We start from the raw sequence: 18848 nt of genomic DNA on the forward strand, positions 1-18848 counted from the left end.
ATATATATATCATTCGAATATAATATTAAAAAAGAATTTTAAACTTAAATTAACTTTTTTATAAAATTAAAAAAATAGATATATTGATCAATTTCCATAATTTTAATTAAAGTAACTGTGTAGTTCAACTGGGATATGTTAAGGAGTCTATAAGTATAAATAATTGATTAAATATTTAATAAAAATTATAAAAAATAAACTTAATAATAATACACAATTTTTTTCTTATCAATTAGAAATTTATTTCATAAATTTAATATTACTGTGAATTTGATAATTATTTTTATGTTTTAAAAAGTTTATTTAATTTATTTGTATTTTTTAAAAAATAAATGTCTAATTATTTATTTATAAAAAAATTATCATATAAACAAACTTCTTAAATTATAAATTTATTTCAATTAAAATTGTGTCAATTAATCATTATATTTATTTTTTAATATTGTAAAAATTTTAAGATGAGATTTAAATTTTTTATATTTAAATTTATAAAATAATTTATATATTTTTATTATTCAATAATTATATTTTAAGTTAATTAAAATGTATGATGATTTAGGACTAATTCTAATCTAAGAAATAATTTAGGAACATTTGTAATTAACTCCACTCAAGCATAATATAATTTCTTATTTTATATAATTTGAAAAGATTGTTCACTTATTTGTCTCTTTTAAAAGTTTAATTATTTATATAATTTTTAATTTAAATATTTAATCATTCAAAAAATTATCAATTAAAGATTTTCTGAAACAGCACAAATAAATTTGTTTTTTACCATTTTTCTACCTCTTAATTAATTTTTATACTTTTACTTTTAATTAATTTTTTTTAAAAGGAATTCTAATTGAAATACAAAGGAGAAAATGTAAAAATATATATATATATATATACACATGGTATGATTTTAAAAGGAGCACGAAAAGGGTACGAAGCAGGGCAGGAGATTTGTATAGTAATTGACCAAAGGGTGTACACGTGGCCAAATAATACCATTTTAAACCGCTAAATATGTCACATCAGACTCATGTGTGTTGTAGTAATGATTGTTAACCGATAGATTTATTATAAACCGATCACTTTAGTGATCGTTTCATTACTTTTGAAACTTTAGTACTGAAAACATAAATTTACTCGAATTTTAAAGATCATTTATGTAATTCACCATAAAAACAAAATAGTAGTAGAAGTCGACGGTAATAGGTGTCATCGGAAAACTTGCTGTCGATGAGGAGGCCATTATCGGCAGTATTCCTTGATCATTTGATTCCCGTGTCCTCGTCCTTTCAAAAACTGAAAAGATGAAGAATTCGGCCGCAGAGAGAGTGAGTCCCGTACAAGAGCAGCAGGCCACGGGAGTTGGGATTCTCCTTCAAATTACGATGTTCGTTCTCTCTTTCGTCATCGGTCATGTTCTTCGTCGCCACAAATTCTATTATCTCCCTGAAGCCAGCTCTTCTTTGCTTATTGGTGAATGTTATTGTTTTTCCTTTTTGATTAAAAAGAAATCTAGGTGAGTACAAACACACCTCAAGGGGAGAATGGAAGATTATGTTTTTTTTTTCCTAAACAAAAATGAAAGAAAAATACAACATCCCTTGGCCTCGTACAACAAAGATGGGAAAACACTCGTAAAAGAAAGATTAACCACACTGATGTCTCATTGTGCAGAATAAAAAATACAACACGAGTACATTGCATATGAATGCAACCGAAGCCGGTCATTTTCTCGGCGTATCAGGCTTTCCGCTAACATTTCTTCTTTAACAGCGGTGTACCTGCAAGACAATCGATTCCAGACATAAACTTTTCCGACTTAATACCATTTATGTACTCACCATTGTTATCAAAAACAAGATGTTGAAACTCATCTCGATGGAGCGTAAATCAATCTACAAACACTTGTACAATTCCCTGTTTATTTCGAATATGCTAAATTGTAACTCAAGCAATTATATGTATCTCCAAGCACTAAACCGATGGTTTCCTAAGAGTCTTGATGGCAGCCAAATTGTTTGGCGAAACACTCTATATCAATTCCATTTACCTATGGTTGACCTTACAAAGTGATGAGCTCCCAATCCTCTTTCGAGAGATCGAGAAATTCGACGCCACCATTTTCGAACATGACCTGCAACCACATAAAAACACTTAACTTGCATATTATCGTTGTACTTAAACACAAAAAGGAAAAGAAGACTTTCTTACCGTGTGCCTTTTTGAATACTTGTCGAATCGTTTAATAATCCCAAAGTAACTGAAAGTTTTCAATCAGAAACGAAATTTGTAAGGATCTGTACGAAACAGGATCTGTAACCTACGGTACTTAACAAATACTTAGCCGACTAACAGAAGCAATCTGAAATATTTAGCCGACTTAAGAACGATCTGAATGACTTGTTTTATAAAACCTCATCCGATTCGGATTTAGTTTCCTAGTTTCATCTTTCTAAGCCAACTGGTAACTTCTTTTGTGTACCCTATTGTATTCGTCACTTGAAATATATGAAAGTGAATTTCCCTTGTCTACAAAACCATCCAATGTTCTTCCAAGAATTTTTTTCTTTCATTATGATATTATAATTTGATTCAGGAAAAGAATTTTTTTTATAACTCATTAAAACCCCCCTTCTTAATTGTCAATATACCATAAAGGTAGACCGACAAACACCGGAAGCAAGAAAAGAGTACCTCAAGTATTATTAAGAAAAGGGTTTAAAAGAACCCACAACAGTACAACCTGATCACAAGAGACACCCCATTACAATAAGCAAACCACCTAAACTAGACCCAGAAATTCCTTACATCAGCCAATCCCTCTTTTTGCTACTCATCCGCTTCCCAATTAGCGCTTCTCTAAATAAGGCGAAGTAAAACCACTTTAGACATTACAAGAGACAAGATATCTCTAACAATGGACTCATAACAAGAGGGACATGATGCAGGATTCTTTAACCATTCAGGAAAAGAAATTAATCGCAAGAACAGGCCATTTATACAACTAAACCTATTACAATATTCGCAAAGTCGAATCGATCATACATACCTATCATTTATCGGACGAGACATTTTGATCACTTCACCGATGCAACATCGAAAACGCATCTGCTGTTGATTATAAGCATGCCGAGAAGTTCCTGAAATTAAGTGCTAGATTTAAACATTTGATTCACTCAGAGTTTAATATAAGAAGAGGATAAAGGAGAATTCACTTACCAGCAGGCAAACTTCCATTCTGCTTAATCCACACAAAAAAAAAGGATAATTAGTTCAAGTTTTTTTGCTGAAGACCACAATGCATAACCAAAAAGAATAAAACAACTCGGTCACAATCAAATAACAATGGGTCGTTGATGTATACATCATGGGTATGAAAAGAAATTAATTACAAAGGATCAAAGAATTAGGATTTAGAAGGGAGAGAGGGAAGGAGTGAATAGGTCAAAAGGCCTTGAAACCATAACCAAATTGCGAAAGATAGAACTAAACCATGACCACAAAGTAACTAGGGAAGGAATGTTCGAACTTCGAAACGCATCTTGTATTCTTGATATTGAGAAAAAGGCTTCTTAATACGTACATCTATTCCGGATAACACAACTTTCATTGTCAGAGAGGACATTACCACTTGGCATGCTACTAGCTTTAATGCTGCAGCATCTGATGACATCTTCGTCTTGCTAGGTTTGACCCCCAGCTTTCGCCTGCAGCCAGCCGCACCACAGTGACAATCTTGATCTGCACCAAATTGAACAAACCTGCTAAATTTGTTAGATTGTACCGAGACTAATGGTTTCAAAGGAACCAATACCAGCGACCTCAGCATTTCATATGGAAAAAGGATTGATTTTATTATCCGTGAATGAAATGACACGTTTCTTTTCACATGTAGCGAGTCAGGCAAGCATTCATACTGATAATCATAGGTCAGAGGCTCGCCCTTTTTTATATCTCGCAATGCAAATATGCCAATCCTTGTTTCACCATCGATTATCCTGACAAAGAAAAAATAAACAAAAAAAGTGTGAGATTAGCATATCACTTAATATTAATGCACGTCTACTAATATGGATAGGTAGAGAACCATTTCTGCATCTCAGTATTGGGGCAGCAACTATGGTTTATATATCTGGATTTGTTCCCCTTGTATGTGGCATCAATTACCATATCACGATTGATTTCACATAAGTAGAAATTGGTTTCTCCACGATGCTTCATCTTCCAAAGCCTCTCCTCGCATGTTTTGTCATCAATAACTACAGTGACAAAAGATTATTAAAAAAATTTACAAACTTCAAAAAGTAAAATATGAACTGCTTATTATAGGGATAGGAACTACAATGGATAGGGCCAGAGTTACATACCTTCCCCCACGTATTCTATTACAAACTCTCCGTGCTTAATATCTTCATCTGCCACAATGCCTGCCCCACATTTCTCGGTCTACAAGTATTACCTCATTTAATTTCACATTTCAAAGTGTACAAACAAGAAACGTCAATTGAGAGTAACCAGTTTCCAACAAAATGCACAAACCGTCTCTTGGAATACGGACACAAGATTTTTTTTATTAACAGTGTCATGCCAACAAATCCATGTTATAATCTTTCAATAAAAAAGGGAAGGTAAAATAGGCAAGTGTAGCTATTATTCGGAAGAGATCAGCTCTTTCCCTTATGCTTCTACAGATCCTAAAGGGTTTCAAGACTTGCGGTAAAGGATACTCATTCCATTTTAGACATGGATAGAATTTTGGTCTGATGAAAACTTCAACAAAACACAGATAGAATCAAGATTAAGAAAAATCCAAACTATACCTGAATCAATTTCAAATTTTTGATAGGTCGGTTTTGGAATGGTTTATTGAGGCAAGAACTCCCACAGCTGCAGCCAGAAGAGCAACTAGACAGTAGCATCCTGCATGTAACAATAATATTACATACGCAACTCCATAGTACTTGTGCAGAGTAAGAAGATAAGTCAACCAAATCACATGTTATTCCTCAGCCCAAAAACTATTCTTTTTGGTTTGTGAAGGTAACATTGAAATCAAGTTCTAAAACAGTACTGATTTCAACAAAAATGGCTTGAAATTTTTTCTTTTTCTTGTCCGTTCATGATAACTCTCAATTCTCTGCTGACACGGTAGATTAGGCTGATGTCCACAACACCAAAAAGTCAAAAAAAGAGTTATCTACATACTAAATATTTATAATCTATGTTACTTAAATTAGTGTGAATACTGGATAATGGTAGTGTCTGACATAGGCACGTTCAATTTGTTCCAAGTTTTCCGTGTGTTTGGAGGATCTTTTAAGGGTCACATCCCAAATTCATGTTCGTAATGTATCAAACACAAGTGTCGAACATGGGTCCAAGTAAGGTAGTTTATAAGAACTGTATACTTTCAAAGTTCTAACCCATATCACGTGCATGCTATCACCAAAGAAAACATCACTAAAGGGCAAACACCTATCTAGCAGCTGCAAAAAGTTCCAGCAACCTTGACCACAGACACTATAATAACCCTAGTTTATGCCAAGCTGATAAAACGTAAGCAGAGATTTCCCAAACTTAACCCACTACAAATCCATAAAGCCAAGTTAAATTAACCTCTCACATGGTATAACGTAAAAGAAAAGTATGTAAGATAAAGCATCTTCTGAAAACAATTTCTGGGGTACAGTAGTCTTGCGCTGATATGGGGTTCTAATCCAATGATAACATACCATTTAAGGCTCAAGATGAAATTCACTTCAATAACTTTCTGATAAATCAAAGTAACACGTATGCAAACCAAAAATATAAAAAATGTTTACACTTTCAAAATCCAAAGACAATCACTTATAATGTAGTTCAATCGTGAATTCTGATCAATTAAGACAAATCTTACCCACAGTGGCAATCTCTGCCACAAACACCAGAACCGGAGGATGAAGTGCAAGAACAGAAGATGCCGTCATCATCCAGGCGCCTTTTAATCCTCTTTGTAAGATATATGTCTTAAGTTGTTAAACCAACAAAATCAGCAATCCATAGACATATATAATCAAAGGAAAGTCATATCTTAGAAACAAAATGGAAAGCACAAGATGAAGGTCATAGGCGTGAAAAGAGCCATTTACGAGAAAAAAAAAGGATACTGCGCCTTATAAAGGTGTATGGTGTAGGTTTCCACTTATTAAACCAATCTGGCAGTTCAAAATCAACTGGATGTCCGATTTGCTTCAACAACTTATCGAACGCATAGCCAATGTGACTGCAATCAGAACTCTGGAAAAAAAAAACGAAAATGCAATAAGAAAATTTACCATATCTTGAAAAAGACCTAGTTGCTTCAAAATACAACAGAACCACAATGTACTGACTACTAAAAATTGCCTACAGGAAAGAATGAGACCCATGGCAAGCAGGAAAGATGTAAATCAAACCTTCTTTGAAGCAGGCATGGTCTCTCAAGTATTTTAACCGCAAAGAATACCTGACGATAATTGCCTACACAAACCAACATGGAAGAATCAGTATTCAATGGCGAAGTTGAAAAATATATGTAACTCAAAATCAGTAATTACAGGTTCCCAAACAGAAATCGATTTTCCCTGCTAAAGAAGCTTTTTATTTTAAATTTACACCCAAAGGAGCTTTTTTAACATATAAATACCAAAACCCATGAGAAAAAAATGCGAAACAGCGAGAGAGAGAGAGAACCCAGAAAATATTGGAGATCGAACTAACAATTGTAGAAGAAATTTGGAGAAGCTCAAATAGAGACTTTTATACTTCAAGCAGCCAAATTGGTGGAGAGAAAAGAAATGGGTAATCAGATGGAAATAACAAAATTGAAAGATAGATTCGAAAGCAGATTGTTTTGGAGCAGTAGTTTTATGGATAAAGTTCACAGATGGTCAGTGAACTATTTCAAAATTACTTTTTTTCAGTTAACTTCAGAAGTTACAAAATGAATATTAAACATTGGATTTTGTTACAAAATGAGACATATATTTCCCTCCATTGTAACTAAAATTTTATTTCGATATTTTTTAATATTTATAAGTAATAATTAAAAAATTAAAAAAATGGATTATTCGTTTTTCGTTGGTAGTTTCTTGAGCAAATCTTAATTTGCAATTGTGTCCTTGAGTTGCTTAGGAAAACCTTGTTAATGTTCCTTTGGGAATTTGGGATTTGCCTTCCTATGCTTTGTTCCAGAGAAAACTACACTAGTGATCCCTTTTATTTTTCGTCTATCTTATTTTGATCATCAGTTTTCAAAAAGAGGTTTAATTGGTCACACACATTATCAATTGATCGTATTATGGTATTCGATTTTGGAAAAAGTAATGACTTAATCACTTACGTTATCGATATCTTATTTTGATTATTGAGCTGTTAATTTTCTTTAATTTGATAACATAGTACATTAATTTCTAATTTAACTCCTAAACTATTAAAAGTTTATTTCTTTACCCTCTCTATCCAAAAAAGTTACCTCATCTAACCCTAGACCAAATACTTGTTGTGCAAACCTCAACGCCCTTGCATCCTTGTCCTTACGATGAGAAAAAATTTTGTTGACTTGTAAGAGGTGCAAGGGGTGTAAGATTGGGACACGATGAGAAGAAAGAAGAAGAAGAAGAAAATAAAAGAGGTGATAGTTGATGATCATATAACCTATGATCGACGATGCTCCAACAAATAAAATCCTAAAATAAAAATATATCATTTTTTTTGGTTGCTATATGACCTATTTTTTTACTTATATTAACCTAGTTATATTTAACCTAATCTAGCAAAAAAAATCCTATCTTGATTTTCTACATATTATGTCTTATCTTTTAAATCAATAACGAACCATAAAATTAATAAATTTTTTCTCCAATTGTTACCTAAAACAACCATTTTTCTCTTTTTTTTATAACATAATAACCTTTTGGGTAAACTACAAATTTAACCATCTAACTATGACTTTAGTTTTGTTTTGGTCACTCAATTATTCTTTTTCAAAATCATCACTAATTTCACGTTTTGGTTTCATTTTATTTAACAGTAATGTTGACGTGTCATCACAAGGTAATGCCACACCATCACTGAAAATGGCACGTTAGAAGTTCTGATAATTTTGTAACGATGGGACCAAAATGAAATTGAAATGTCTAGTGATGATTTTAAAAAGAAAATAGTTAGTGAGTTTTTAAAGGAGAAGATGATCAATATTATGACACTTTTGAAGGCATGGCTACAGAGTTAGTGAGTTTTTTTACTAACCTGATTGGTGTTGAGAACCCTTTAGTCAGGAGCAGTTCTGTTGAGGATCTAAAAGGTCTGCTAAACTATTCCTTGCCAGAAGGAGATGCTGATTTTTTAACCAGAGAGGTGGGTAATATGGAGATTAAGGAGGCCATGTTTAAGCAAGGAAAGGACAAGAGCCCAGGCCCTGATGGTTATACCTCTAGGTTTTTCAAGGTTGCCTGGGACACTGTAGGTACTGACTTTATTTCTGTTGTGAGGTATTTTTTCCAGTCCTCTTGTTTACTGTCTGCATTCAATGCCACTGTCATAGTTTTGGTGCCTAAATCCCTTAATGCATGCCTAACAAAAGAATTCAGACCTATCTCTTGTTGTTCAGTAGTTTATAAAACTATCACAAGAATTATTGTTAATAGACTAGCCCCTTTCTTCCCTGACATGATATCCCTTAGTCAGTCAGCTTTTGTCAAGGGTAGAAACATTGTTGATAACACCTTGCTAGCTCAGGAAATTGTTAAAGGCTACTCTAGGAAAAGCCTTTCACCTAGATGTGCAGTCAAAATTGATTTACAGAAGGCTTTTGACTATGTTAGTTGGGAATTCTTGTTGAATGTACTTGTTGCTATAGGGCTCCCTGATATTTTCTGTAACTAGATTAAGGCCTGCATTACTACTCCAATGTTCTCTATTTCTTTAAATGGTAGCTTGGTGGGGTACTTCAAAGGAGCCAGGGGGATTAGGCAAGGAGATCCTATATCTCCTTACCTATTTGTCATTACCATAGATGTTCCGTCCACTCTCTTAGATGCTGCTGCAAAACATGGTATCTTTAAGTTTCACCCTAAGTGTAGAAGAATATCTCTCACACACCTTTGCTTTGCGGATGATCTGCTTGTTTTTTGTCATGGCTCTTTAGATGTTGTGTTAGGAGTGCAAAGCACTTTAGATAAGCATTATGAGCTATATGGCCTTAAACTGAATGCTCAGAAGACAGAACTGTATGCTTGTGGTTTGAATATGCTTGATCTGGAGCAAATCCGATTGGCTATTGGGTTTAGGTTGGGACAACTCCCTGTGAGGTATCTTGGGGTGCCACTGGTGACCCGCAAACTCACAGGTAAAGACTGTGAAACTCTATTGACAAAGATTAAGGACAAGCTTAGGCATTGGTCTAACAAGAACCTGAGTTATGGTGGTAGGCTCCAATTGGTTAAAACTGTACTGTTCAGCATTTTTAACTATTGGAGTAGGCAGCTAGTTTTTCCCAAGGGGATCATCAGGGACATTGAACACCTTTGTATGCGTTTCTTTTGGAAGGGTAGTGATTCCTCAGCAAAAGGAGCTCGTGTGGGATGAAATTAGATCAGCTCCTTGAAGTCTGAGGGTGGGTTGGGTCTTAGAAACCTAGTAGTATGGAATAAAGCTTGATGTCTGCTACTTGTAAAAAACATATTGTCTAATGAAGGCTCCCTTTGGATTGTCTGTATTAAAGAGTACTGTCTCAAAACAACTAGCTTTTGGGATGTAGAGTGCAAAGCCCATTTCAGTTGGATCCTGAGCAAACTTCTGAGTATGCGAGAGGAGGCTAGACGATTATTCTTTCCTTGTGCCAAATGGAGCCTTATTAAAGGCAAATGGATCTGGGACAATATCTGGGATTGCAGGGTGAAGGTAAACTGGCACACGCTGATCTGGTTCCCTGCTCACATCCCCAAATTCTCTTTAATCTCGTGGATGGTCATTCTCGATAGGTTGCCTACTAAAGATAGGCTTGTCCGTTTTGGTTTGGCTATTGATAATGTTTGTGGTTTGTGTGGCTTTGGCATTGAATCTCGAGATCATCTCTTTGCTGAATATTCTTTTGCTAGGGAAGTGTGGGATATTGTTCTAACCTCCTGTGATGTTCGCTATGACCTAAACAATTGGGATGATCTTTTTAATTGGTTGATTGCAAATTTGAAGGGCTAATCCCTCAGAGTTTGTATCCTGAAACTTGCTTGGATTGGACTGCTGTATTCTATTTGGGAAGAGCGTAACCATAGGCTTTTTTAGGGGCTTGTCTCACTCGGCTGATGTAATTGTAAATAGTATAAAAGTGGCTGTAAGAGTCAAGTTGTGTAGATATGGCATGTCTAGGCTTGATGATGTTAATAGGCGTTTATACTTGAATTGGGGTCTGTCCTAGTGAGGTAATTTTGTTGGTTGTAGCAGCTAGTTTGCATTTTTGGATGAAATATAACTTACTTATCCAAAAAAATTAAAAAGAAAATAGTTGAGTGATCAAAATGAAACTAAAGTGATAGTTGGTAAACTAAATACGTAGCTCACCCTAACTTTTTTTGTTGTCATTTTTAAGTATAGGAACCAAAAATTAAGTCAAGCTATAGTATAGGGACTTGTACAATATTGGATGCCGTTATTTTTCATAACTGTATTGTTTTTGCATATTATAACTGAACGTTTTGTAGAGTGCAATGGTGCACGAATTCCGGAAGAACAAGGAATAGTTTAAGGAGAATCAAAGAATGTTGCATAGAATGACAAATTCCTTTTGCGATTTACTATTTTAATTTTCCTATCAATTTCTTCTTTAATTAAAAAATGTAAAAAACAAACAAACAAACAAACAATGAATAGAACAGTTGCAAATGGAATCAAAACAATAAATAAATAAATATATACATATAATTCGGAAGGATGTTGATAGCATTCTTCGTTGGATTTGTTGCTGGGATTCTTGCAGTCCTGGGTTTGGAACTGATAGTATTTTTGGTTGTGGTGGCTCTATTGAATCGCAAAATCCAACGAAGGATCAAACATGAAACCGATGCGGCAGCAGCAGCAGCTCGGAATCCCCAGCATTCCCTCGATTCCATTTGCCAAAACATGCAGGTAATGACGATTTTAGAGAACCCCAGATTGTTATTTTTTGTTGCGATTGCTAGGATAATTTTTGTGGGATTTTGAATTCATCGTTATCTTTGTCTTAGGGGGTTGTTTGGGTTCTTGATTCAGAAAAAATTTCATCCAAAGAGCAGAAGAGAAGAAGGGATGTAACGATAGAGGTCACTCCTGTTCGAAAACATGCCAAAATCCAGGATCGGTACCTGACTCTCACGAGTTCCGATTCGTCCTGCATCTTTATTCCTCTCAAGGGCTGCATCATTCAGGCTGTTTCTGCTACTAACTTGCCCTCCAGGAAATGGTATTGTGCCCCCCTTTCCATCATTTGTCCATTCGTTTTATAGAATCGATGTTTTGTTATTAATATATCGAAACAGAGATGACAGTGATAGTTTCCTCCATTTTTTGAAATTTATATGATGTCATTGTCATTTGAAGATTATAGATGCCATCGGCCACATACTTTCTTGTAATGATTGTCGTACTCATGTTTGACTCTTCTTCGGTAAGTACAGGATATTGAATATTTTTACGAATCTTTATTACAATAGTAGACATGATCTTTGTACTCCTGCAATTGGAGGAAGAAGAAGTTTGGTTCAACATTTCTGTAGTTTGATTCTGATATGAACGTTCTTCAATGGTAGTATAGGATATTGGGTACTATTCTGACTCTATTAAAAAAATCGACGTGGTCTTTTTACTCCTGCATTTGGGGTCCGAGTTGAATTTATGGCTAGTAAAGAATCCGTAATGAATTAAAAAGCCATCGTGTTCAAATATTATTACATAAAATTACATGAATGAATATAAAAATAAATATGTTTCTTTATAAGTGATATTGCATTATGAAGTTTTATTTTAGACAATGTTATCTCATTTCATGTACCTGTAAATAATTTTTTTGAATACTTTTAGCGCGCTCTGCAAGTCCGAAATTTTAATCAAAAGCCAAGTCAGACATGTAGACACATACCAGTTTCCGAAATTGATATACGAGTCCATGTAACATAATTTGATATAAGCTTAATCATTTGTTCTAGTTATGAGCTTTCAAGACATTTGACTCTCCTTCATTCCTTTGCTTCGAATTAATGGTTTGACAGGGCCAAGAGATATCCGATAAAAGTTGAGAGCAAGAGTTCGCTATACAATGGAAGTAAAATAATTTACCTTTATCTGGAGACTGCCTGGGAAAAGGAGTCTTGGTGCAAAGGTCTTCGTCTTGCTTCATGTGAGGAAAATAACAGATGGTTCACCAAGTTGAATGTGGACTTCCATGCTTACATGGCATTGCTAAGTGCTGGATATTCCTCATTTATGAAGCCCTCCTTAGGCTTCAGTGCTGAGCCAACGGAAAGGGGAAGCAAGTCGGATGGATCTATATCAAAAGTCAAATTATTTTGGAAAAGGTTGTCAAAAAAGAATTCAAAAGCTAGTGACAAAAAGGGAAATTCAAGTAATCAATCCGCCTGTGAGGAGAAGAAGGCTTGTGAGAAACAGCATCTATGCCAAGAATCAGTGTCAAACAAGTCGCTTAACACTTCAACTGAGGAAAATATGGTGTTTACACCACCACAAGGTTTTCCTCGTTCAGCAAGTCAAAATGCTGCTGCTGCTGCTTCTGACGTTGAGTCTGAACATGAAAAGCATAATTCTGATGAAGGAATACTTTGCTGGAACTTGATAATTTCTCGAGTCTTTTTTGACATCAAAGCCAATGCAGCGTTGAAAAGTTCCCTTCAAGCACGGATTCAGGTTAGAAAGTCACCAAGTTAAGATGTTATTTTCCTTTTTCCCTTTTGTCTTATGCTTGGTATTGCCTCTTCATATTTCATGTTGGTTTATCTATTACATTTTCTGAGTAAGTCTACTCTGCCCGATTGTCTCCACCCCACTCTTCATTTTGCTGTCTACTTTTTCTGTAGTTAGTTCTTCTGGAAAGTATTTCAATGTCCATTGATGATTGTTCTGATGATTTGATATAACAGAGAACATTATCCAACATGAGGACCCCTAATTACATAGGTGAAGTCCTTTGTACTAACATAGACATTGGGAATCTCCCACCTTATATCCATGCGATGAGGCTTCTTGGCAATGACATGAATGAGGTATCGGCATTCGAGGTTGATGCTGAGTATTGTGGTGGAGTTCTGATGGATGTTGAGACAAGAATTGAAGTCCGTGACCTAGATTTTCAGAAAGGCTTAGAGGATACAAATTCTGAAGGAAACTCTGTCGAGAATATGTCTTCAGACCTTCTTGAAGGCTTTGAACATTTCGGAAAGCATTTGAATCTTAATAAAGAGGATTTTGTCGACCCTAGAATTGGTTAGTATAATAATGATACTGAATTTTTATGCACTTTCCATTAAAAATGGCTCAAAAAGATATGCATGATGCATGCATACAGTTTGTTAATTCTTTAACTATGAAGTTGTCAAAAAAGTGAATTTCCATTTATATTCAAAGCACTCGGACACATATTGGTGAACTTAGAAAAATTCCAAGATGGAAGGCCTTGCTTACTCCAAGTCTCTTTCCTCGAGTTTTCATCTCTTTCTATCTTTCCATCAATGATGTCCCTCTTAGTATATGAGGTTTTATGAAGAGAAGCAGGTAGCATGACTATGTATATGAGATGCCTATTATCTTGGTTTCTTGTTATCTATTGTATAAGGTTTAGTCACATTAGCTAGCCTTGTGGTCGGCTTTGCCATCTGAGATCTAGTAAACCATGAAGGAATCATGCAAAGGGAATAGGCATGATTAATTGATTCGAGGAATTTTTCCTTGGATTACATGTTTTTCAATTCAAAGGTGAGATGAGGCTAGTATAGGACAGCTTTGGTAGGATTTGAGAATACGGGGCTTGTGTTTATAGTTGAATTATGCTCTGAAAATCTAAGAAAAACAGAAAAAATGAATAAATAAACGGGGAAAAGCTTCAAAATGATCCATCTTCCTAAAGAAAGAGCACTATTTGAATAGCCTCCTACTCAGCCAAGTGCTAAAAGAACTATAACTCTTATCCTTAGGTGGTCTATGTTGAGGCCTGTAAATAATACTAACTGTATAAAATCCCATGCAGGTTACTCCCTGGATTCTTCTTTGCATTTCTATCATATATCATATTTTTTTTTAAAGGTAAACGACTTTATTCATTTCAAAGAAAAAACTGGCCTTGCTAAGGGACTCATTAAAAAACCTCCCTAATCCTAAGTGGAGGAAAAAGAGTGCACCCTAACAAAGACCGCACAACAACACTTGGCCTCCTAGTAGAAGATCCCACACTTAGAGCTATTAACCAAACTACTTAGGGACAGATACAAACAATAGACCAGAAACCGAGGGCAGCAGTATATCTACTGTATCAACAAAACTAAAACTCATACTAGGGCTGCTGGACAGTTCCTCCCAAAACCACCTGTCTTGCTAGAAAGTCGACCATCGCATTGCACCTTCTAGGAGAGAAACTGAGAGCGACATTATCTTGAAGTAAATTGGTCACAATGGGTAGAAGTAAAGATGACCATTCCGCTGGGATCTTCGAAACATCCCGCGGCCAATTGACCACCACCTCAGAGTCCAACTCAACTTCCAGCCCGAACTGTCCTATTTCATCCCTCAGCCAAAGACGATCATATATCATTTTCTGAAATGTGCTTTTATGCCTCCATTTCCATTGTCTGAAATTATATTGAATCTTGTGGTTTTGTTTGATTCCAAATATAGCCCGAGGAGCAGTTATGGTTGGTACTTTTAATTCAGTCACTATTCCCCAATCCGACATGGAAAGAAACTTAAAGAAATAAATAATGGGAGAAACATGAAGTGGTTCTTAGAGTAAACTGCAAATTATCTGTCTACTTGTTTGTATTTCAGCCAAGGAGAGAAACCAGAGAATTTATATCCTTATTTCATCGAGGAACTTAATGGATGTATTTGTAAAATTATACTAAATTTAATTAGCTTCCTTTATCTTCTAATCTATTTACATTTTGTTGATCTATAATTACAGTAGTATGGAGAGGAATGCATGAATAATGTTTTTGACCTCTTTTCGCTTCACTCCGCCTTGAAATTTCCAAATTAATAAGTTCAACATTTCACTTTGCTTCACTCTACTTTTCTTTTATTCAAAGGTGGTGCAACTTTTACTTTGTAGGCATTTTTTTTCAGATGCACCCTTTTGTAGCTTAACCTATTTATTCGAAGTATAAATTCTAAATCAATCCTCTACTTGTCTTTTTTATTTCTCTTGATTTGGTTAGGATGAATGTCCTATTTCATCTTTTGATTTCACTCTCTTCATGTTTCAGATTGTGGAAAAGGGTCTAAAGATAAATCGGGTTCTCGGTTGAAGTCTGTCCTAAATAACATAGCCAAGCAGGTTTCACAGGTGTGCGCATCTCTTATACATATAGGCGTTTCTGGTTAAATAAACTCATAAAAATGGAATTCAATGATCATCAACTCTATATCTTCCAATCAAAGTTGTTTCAACTTGTATTTAAGAATATAGAGGAACCCTTGTTTTAAATTCCAATCAAAGTTCTTTCAACTCATAAAAATATTTTAACCCCAGATATGGAGTAGTCTAGGAGCATGCAAGTTGAACTTTATAGTTATTGCCTGAAGTATCTCTTAAGCTGGCTGGTACCAGAATATCATGGAAAACTTTTAGTTACGTGTTATGAAGCACAAACTTAGCTATACCATCTGCATATTTGTATCATATTTATGTTTGACATGGATATGACCTACATGTCTGGATACATATTTTACACTACCCATATACATTTAAAAAAATTAAAATTGAATTTATTATTTTGGATGCTAGTTAATCTTTAGGCTAGATTTCTGTTCCATGCAGTTGAGACTCAAATTAGAGGTGAAATTTTGGTTAGAAGATTATGAGGTCGATGGAATGGAGGGAGATGCAGCTGCTGCTAAATAATATAGAGTTTAAGGAAGTTGATGTTGAGGAAGATGGAGTGAAGGAGAGGCTGGTTTTTAAATGTTGAAAGGGAATTGAATAGTCACTCTGTCCATAAAGAGAAATATTTTATCCAACCACATCGCTTTTAGGTCCCATCAATCAAGTAGTGCATGTCAGTTTCCTTTGTTTCCCATGTCATACATCCATTTGAAAAAAAAAAGTCTCCAAATCAGAATTATTTTTTCTCTTCGGGATCAGAACAGGTGCTAACTCCAGAATGCAGCTAGCCACCCATTCCCTTCTCTGGTGAATATCGAGGATTGTTTACGTCTTTGTTTGCTTTGGTGCTTTGGATGTTTTGTGGAGTTTTTGCTATCTCTGTTGTTGATACTCGGCAAAATACTGTAGACACATTTTTTATTGCCTATGTTCATGTAACTTATACTGCATAATAGTTTTATTTTGGAAGCAGCATAAATAAATAAATGAAAAATGGAAACATTTAAGGGCTTGGATGAGCCCTTAAATTTCCTCATTCAAAGATGGAGTCCTTCTCTATCTCCAGTCCCCAGGTATGGGGGTACTAATGCAGTTAATTTTGGGAGTAAAATTGTTTATTCTTTAAAATGATTGCACGAGAGAAACATAACCTAATGAGTCGAAGGCTTTTGTCCAAATATAAGTATGAAATGAGGAATATTTTGACATTAAATTAGTTAGATCGTTTGGATCTATAAGTGATGAGGTGGAAAGGTCAAAATAACTTCCAATACATAAAATTTGGCGCATGTGACAAGTTTTTTGGAACAGAGGAACTAATAGTTCAGTCTGATAGAGAAACATCAGTAATAAAATTAGAGTTTGGAACTGTTATAAAGTTGGATATATCAAACACATTGCTGCATTTGGTGTACAAGTCAGCTGAAATTATTGCTCGAAGCAGTTACTGTATATGCTTTTGGATTAGCTTTTAGGTGGCATGATTAGTGATTAGTTCTAGCTGATTTTTTTCGGAAACTGGCGTTTATGAACTGAATGATTTAAAAGGTCTAAGCAAATTTGAAGAAGCCTTGAGGAAACTAGATTATTTTCAATAGTAATCGAAGGGCAATAGCACTTTGTTGTGGAAGTTTGTAAGCTTCTGAATCTGACTAGTGAGGCTCTTAGCCTGCAGAAAATCATATAAAATAAGAGTCACTGATAGCAATTTTAGTGAAATACTCGTATCATGTATAAAATAGGCCAAACATGTTCTTAACAAAACTTAGCTGGTTAATAATAACAATAAACTGTTTCTGTATGGATGGTTTCATTATGTTATAGTGAACTGAGCATGCTGTTAGGATGTCTGTTGTTGTAAAGATTTTATTCTTGTTGTGCTTAAACTAAATGATATTTCAAATTGGAGGTGCCTTTGACTTTGTCAGTAAGGGTTGTATCCCTTCGAGGAACACTGCGTTTATATATAAGGCCACCTCCTTCTGATCAGTTATGGTTTGGCTTCACATCAATGCCCGACATAGAGTTCGACCTCGAGTCTTCGGTCGGGGATCACAAGATTACTAATGGACATATCGCGTTATTCTTGGTCAATCGGTTTAAGGTACAAATTCGATTTGTTACGTAGTGACATATTGCTCGAAGACAATTCCATATTTATTCCTTCGTTTGCAGACGGTATTGTTATTGATTGATTTTGCATGTTTGTCATGCTAAGCAAAAGTTACCCTTTCAATGACATGCATTACCTGATATGATCATTCAAATAGTTATAGACCTTCTTGCTTTTTTCTATCTTCGGTCTTGGGGTTCGAGCATTGCTGGCGAATAAGTGCCACAACTTTTATCTTTTGTCACATCAAGAGTTTCATTGTCGGATTCGGCATTGATCTCATGAAAGAAAATCGCGTGTGATTTGTGTAGGCGGCTATACGGGAAACTATGGTGCTTCCAAATTGTGAGAGTGCATACATTCCATGGATGTTAGCAGAAAAAGATGATTGGATCCCAAGGAATGATGCCCCATACATATGGCTTCAAGAAGGCTGTTCCGATAAGCGTGAAGCTCCAGCTCCGCAGGTTACCGAATCAAAAGCGAACGAAAGTTGTGGGAGCGCCTCGAATAGTGATCTAGAAAGCAAGGATTCGATTCCGGAAGCAGCAAGGGGTTCCAAAGCCAGACTTGATAAGCTCAATGCCTGTACTTTCTTCTTGTTCAAGTTACAGGTCTCTGCGTGATCTAGGAACTCCTCATCCCACAACTGATGACCTACAAGATAGAATGCATCAGAATTTAGAGGAAGCTTCGAGTTTGTCGTCAATATATTGTAGGTCCATGAGAGAGCTCGGAAGGCACAGTGCAGGATCAGACGACAATGATTGGGGGCCGAAGACGGGGAGGAGGGCGAAGCTACGCGATTTCAAGAAGCGAATGGGGGAGAAATTCGGAGAAAAGAAGCGTCACATGGAGGAGAAGGGGAGGCATTTTGTTGAGAAGATGAAAAGTAAAGATAAAGTTAAAGACAAAGATAAAGAAACTTGAGCTGAGTTGAACCAACAAAAACAGGCATTTTTCAGCCATTGTTGATGAGCTTAAACACTTGGGATGGATGACATGTGATATAAAGGATGTAATAAAATATAGAAAAAAAATATGTATAAAAATGGGTATATGGAAGTGTTTAAACACTATGGGTGGAATTAAAATATTCCATTGATAGTGTTTCGAATACTAACCCAAATGTAAAGTTCA

General features: G+C 35.3%; 2 protein-coding genes across 2 annotated transcripts; one reads left to right on the plus strand and one right to left on the minus strand.

Moving 5' to 3' along the window:
- Positions 1 to 1542: 1542 nt before the first annotated feature.
- On the minus strand, positions 1543 to 6782 carry LOC120119524 (histone-lysine N-methyltransferase ASHH3-like). The gene is made up of 14 exons (XM_039139339.1): positions 6736 to 6782; positions 6432 to 6481; positions 6144 to 6273; positions 5894 to 6002; positions 4818 to 4917; positions 4365 to 4443; positions 4085 to 4256; positions 3915 to 3995; positions 3581 to 3758; positions 3217 to 3244; positions 3047 to 3137; positions 2209 to 2257; positions 2048 to 2131; positions 1543 to 1778 (listed from the first exon to the last, which is right to left on the minus strand). The coding sequence occupies exons 2-13, from the start codon at positions 6447 to 6449 to the stop codon at positions 2060 to 2062; spliced, it is 1107 nt and encodes a 368-aa protein (XP_038995270.1). The 5' UTR covers positions 6450 to 6481; positions 6736 to 6782; the 3' UTR covers positions 1543 to 1778; positions 2048 to 2059.
- Positions 6783 to 10730: 3948 nt separating this feature from the next.
- On the plus strand, positions 10731 to 18631 carry LOC120119993 (testis-expressed protein 2-like). The gene is made up of 7 exons (XM_039139766.1): positions 10731 to 11139; positions 11238 to 11452; positions 12258 to 12909; positions 13143 to 13485; positions 15477 to 15556; positions 17505 to 17699; positions 18020 to 18631. Exons 1-7 carry the CDS (start codon positions 10945 to 10947, stop codon positions 18332 to 18334), a joined length of 1995 nt encoding a protein of 664 aa, XP_038995697.1. The 5' UTR covers positions 10731 to 10944; the 3' UTR covers positions 18335 to 18631.
- Positions 18632 to 18848: the final 217 nt, after the last annotated feature.

This window comes from Hibiscus syriacus, unplaced genomic scaffold (genome assembly GCF_006381635.1).
Source record: "Hibiscus syriacus cultivar Baekdansim isolate YM2019G1 unplaced genomic scaffold, ASM638163v2 tig00110332_pilon, whole genome shotgun sequence".
In the NCBI taxonomy this organism is placed as follows: Eukaryota; Viridiplantae; Streptophyta; class Magnoliopsida; order Malvales; family Malvaceae; genus Hibiscus; species Hibiscus syriacus.

Coding starts and splice junctions, on each gene's coding strand:
- LOC120119993 (XM_039139766.1), top strand. CDS start 10,945: ATGTTGATAGCATTCTTCGTTGGATTTGTTGCTGGGATTCTTGCAGTC. Junction 13,486..15,476: donor TTTTGTCGACCCTAGAATTG/GTTAGTATAATA, acceptor TTCATGTTTCAG/ATTGTGGAAAAGGGTCTAAA. Junction 15,557..17,504: donor TAGCCAAGCAGGTTTCACAG/GTGTGCGCATCT, acceptor TTCAAATTGGAG/GTGCCTTTGACTTTGTCAGT.
- LOC120119524 (XM_039139339.1), bottom strand. Junction 4,444..4,817: donor AAAATTTGAAATTGATTCAG/GTATAGTTTGGA, acceptor TAATACTTGTAG/ACCGAGAAATGTGGGGCAGG. Junction 3,245..3,580: donor TTGTGTTATCCGGAATAGAT/GTACGTATTAAG, acceptor TTTTTTGTGTGG/ATTAAGCAGAATGGAAGTTT.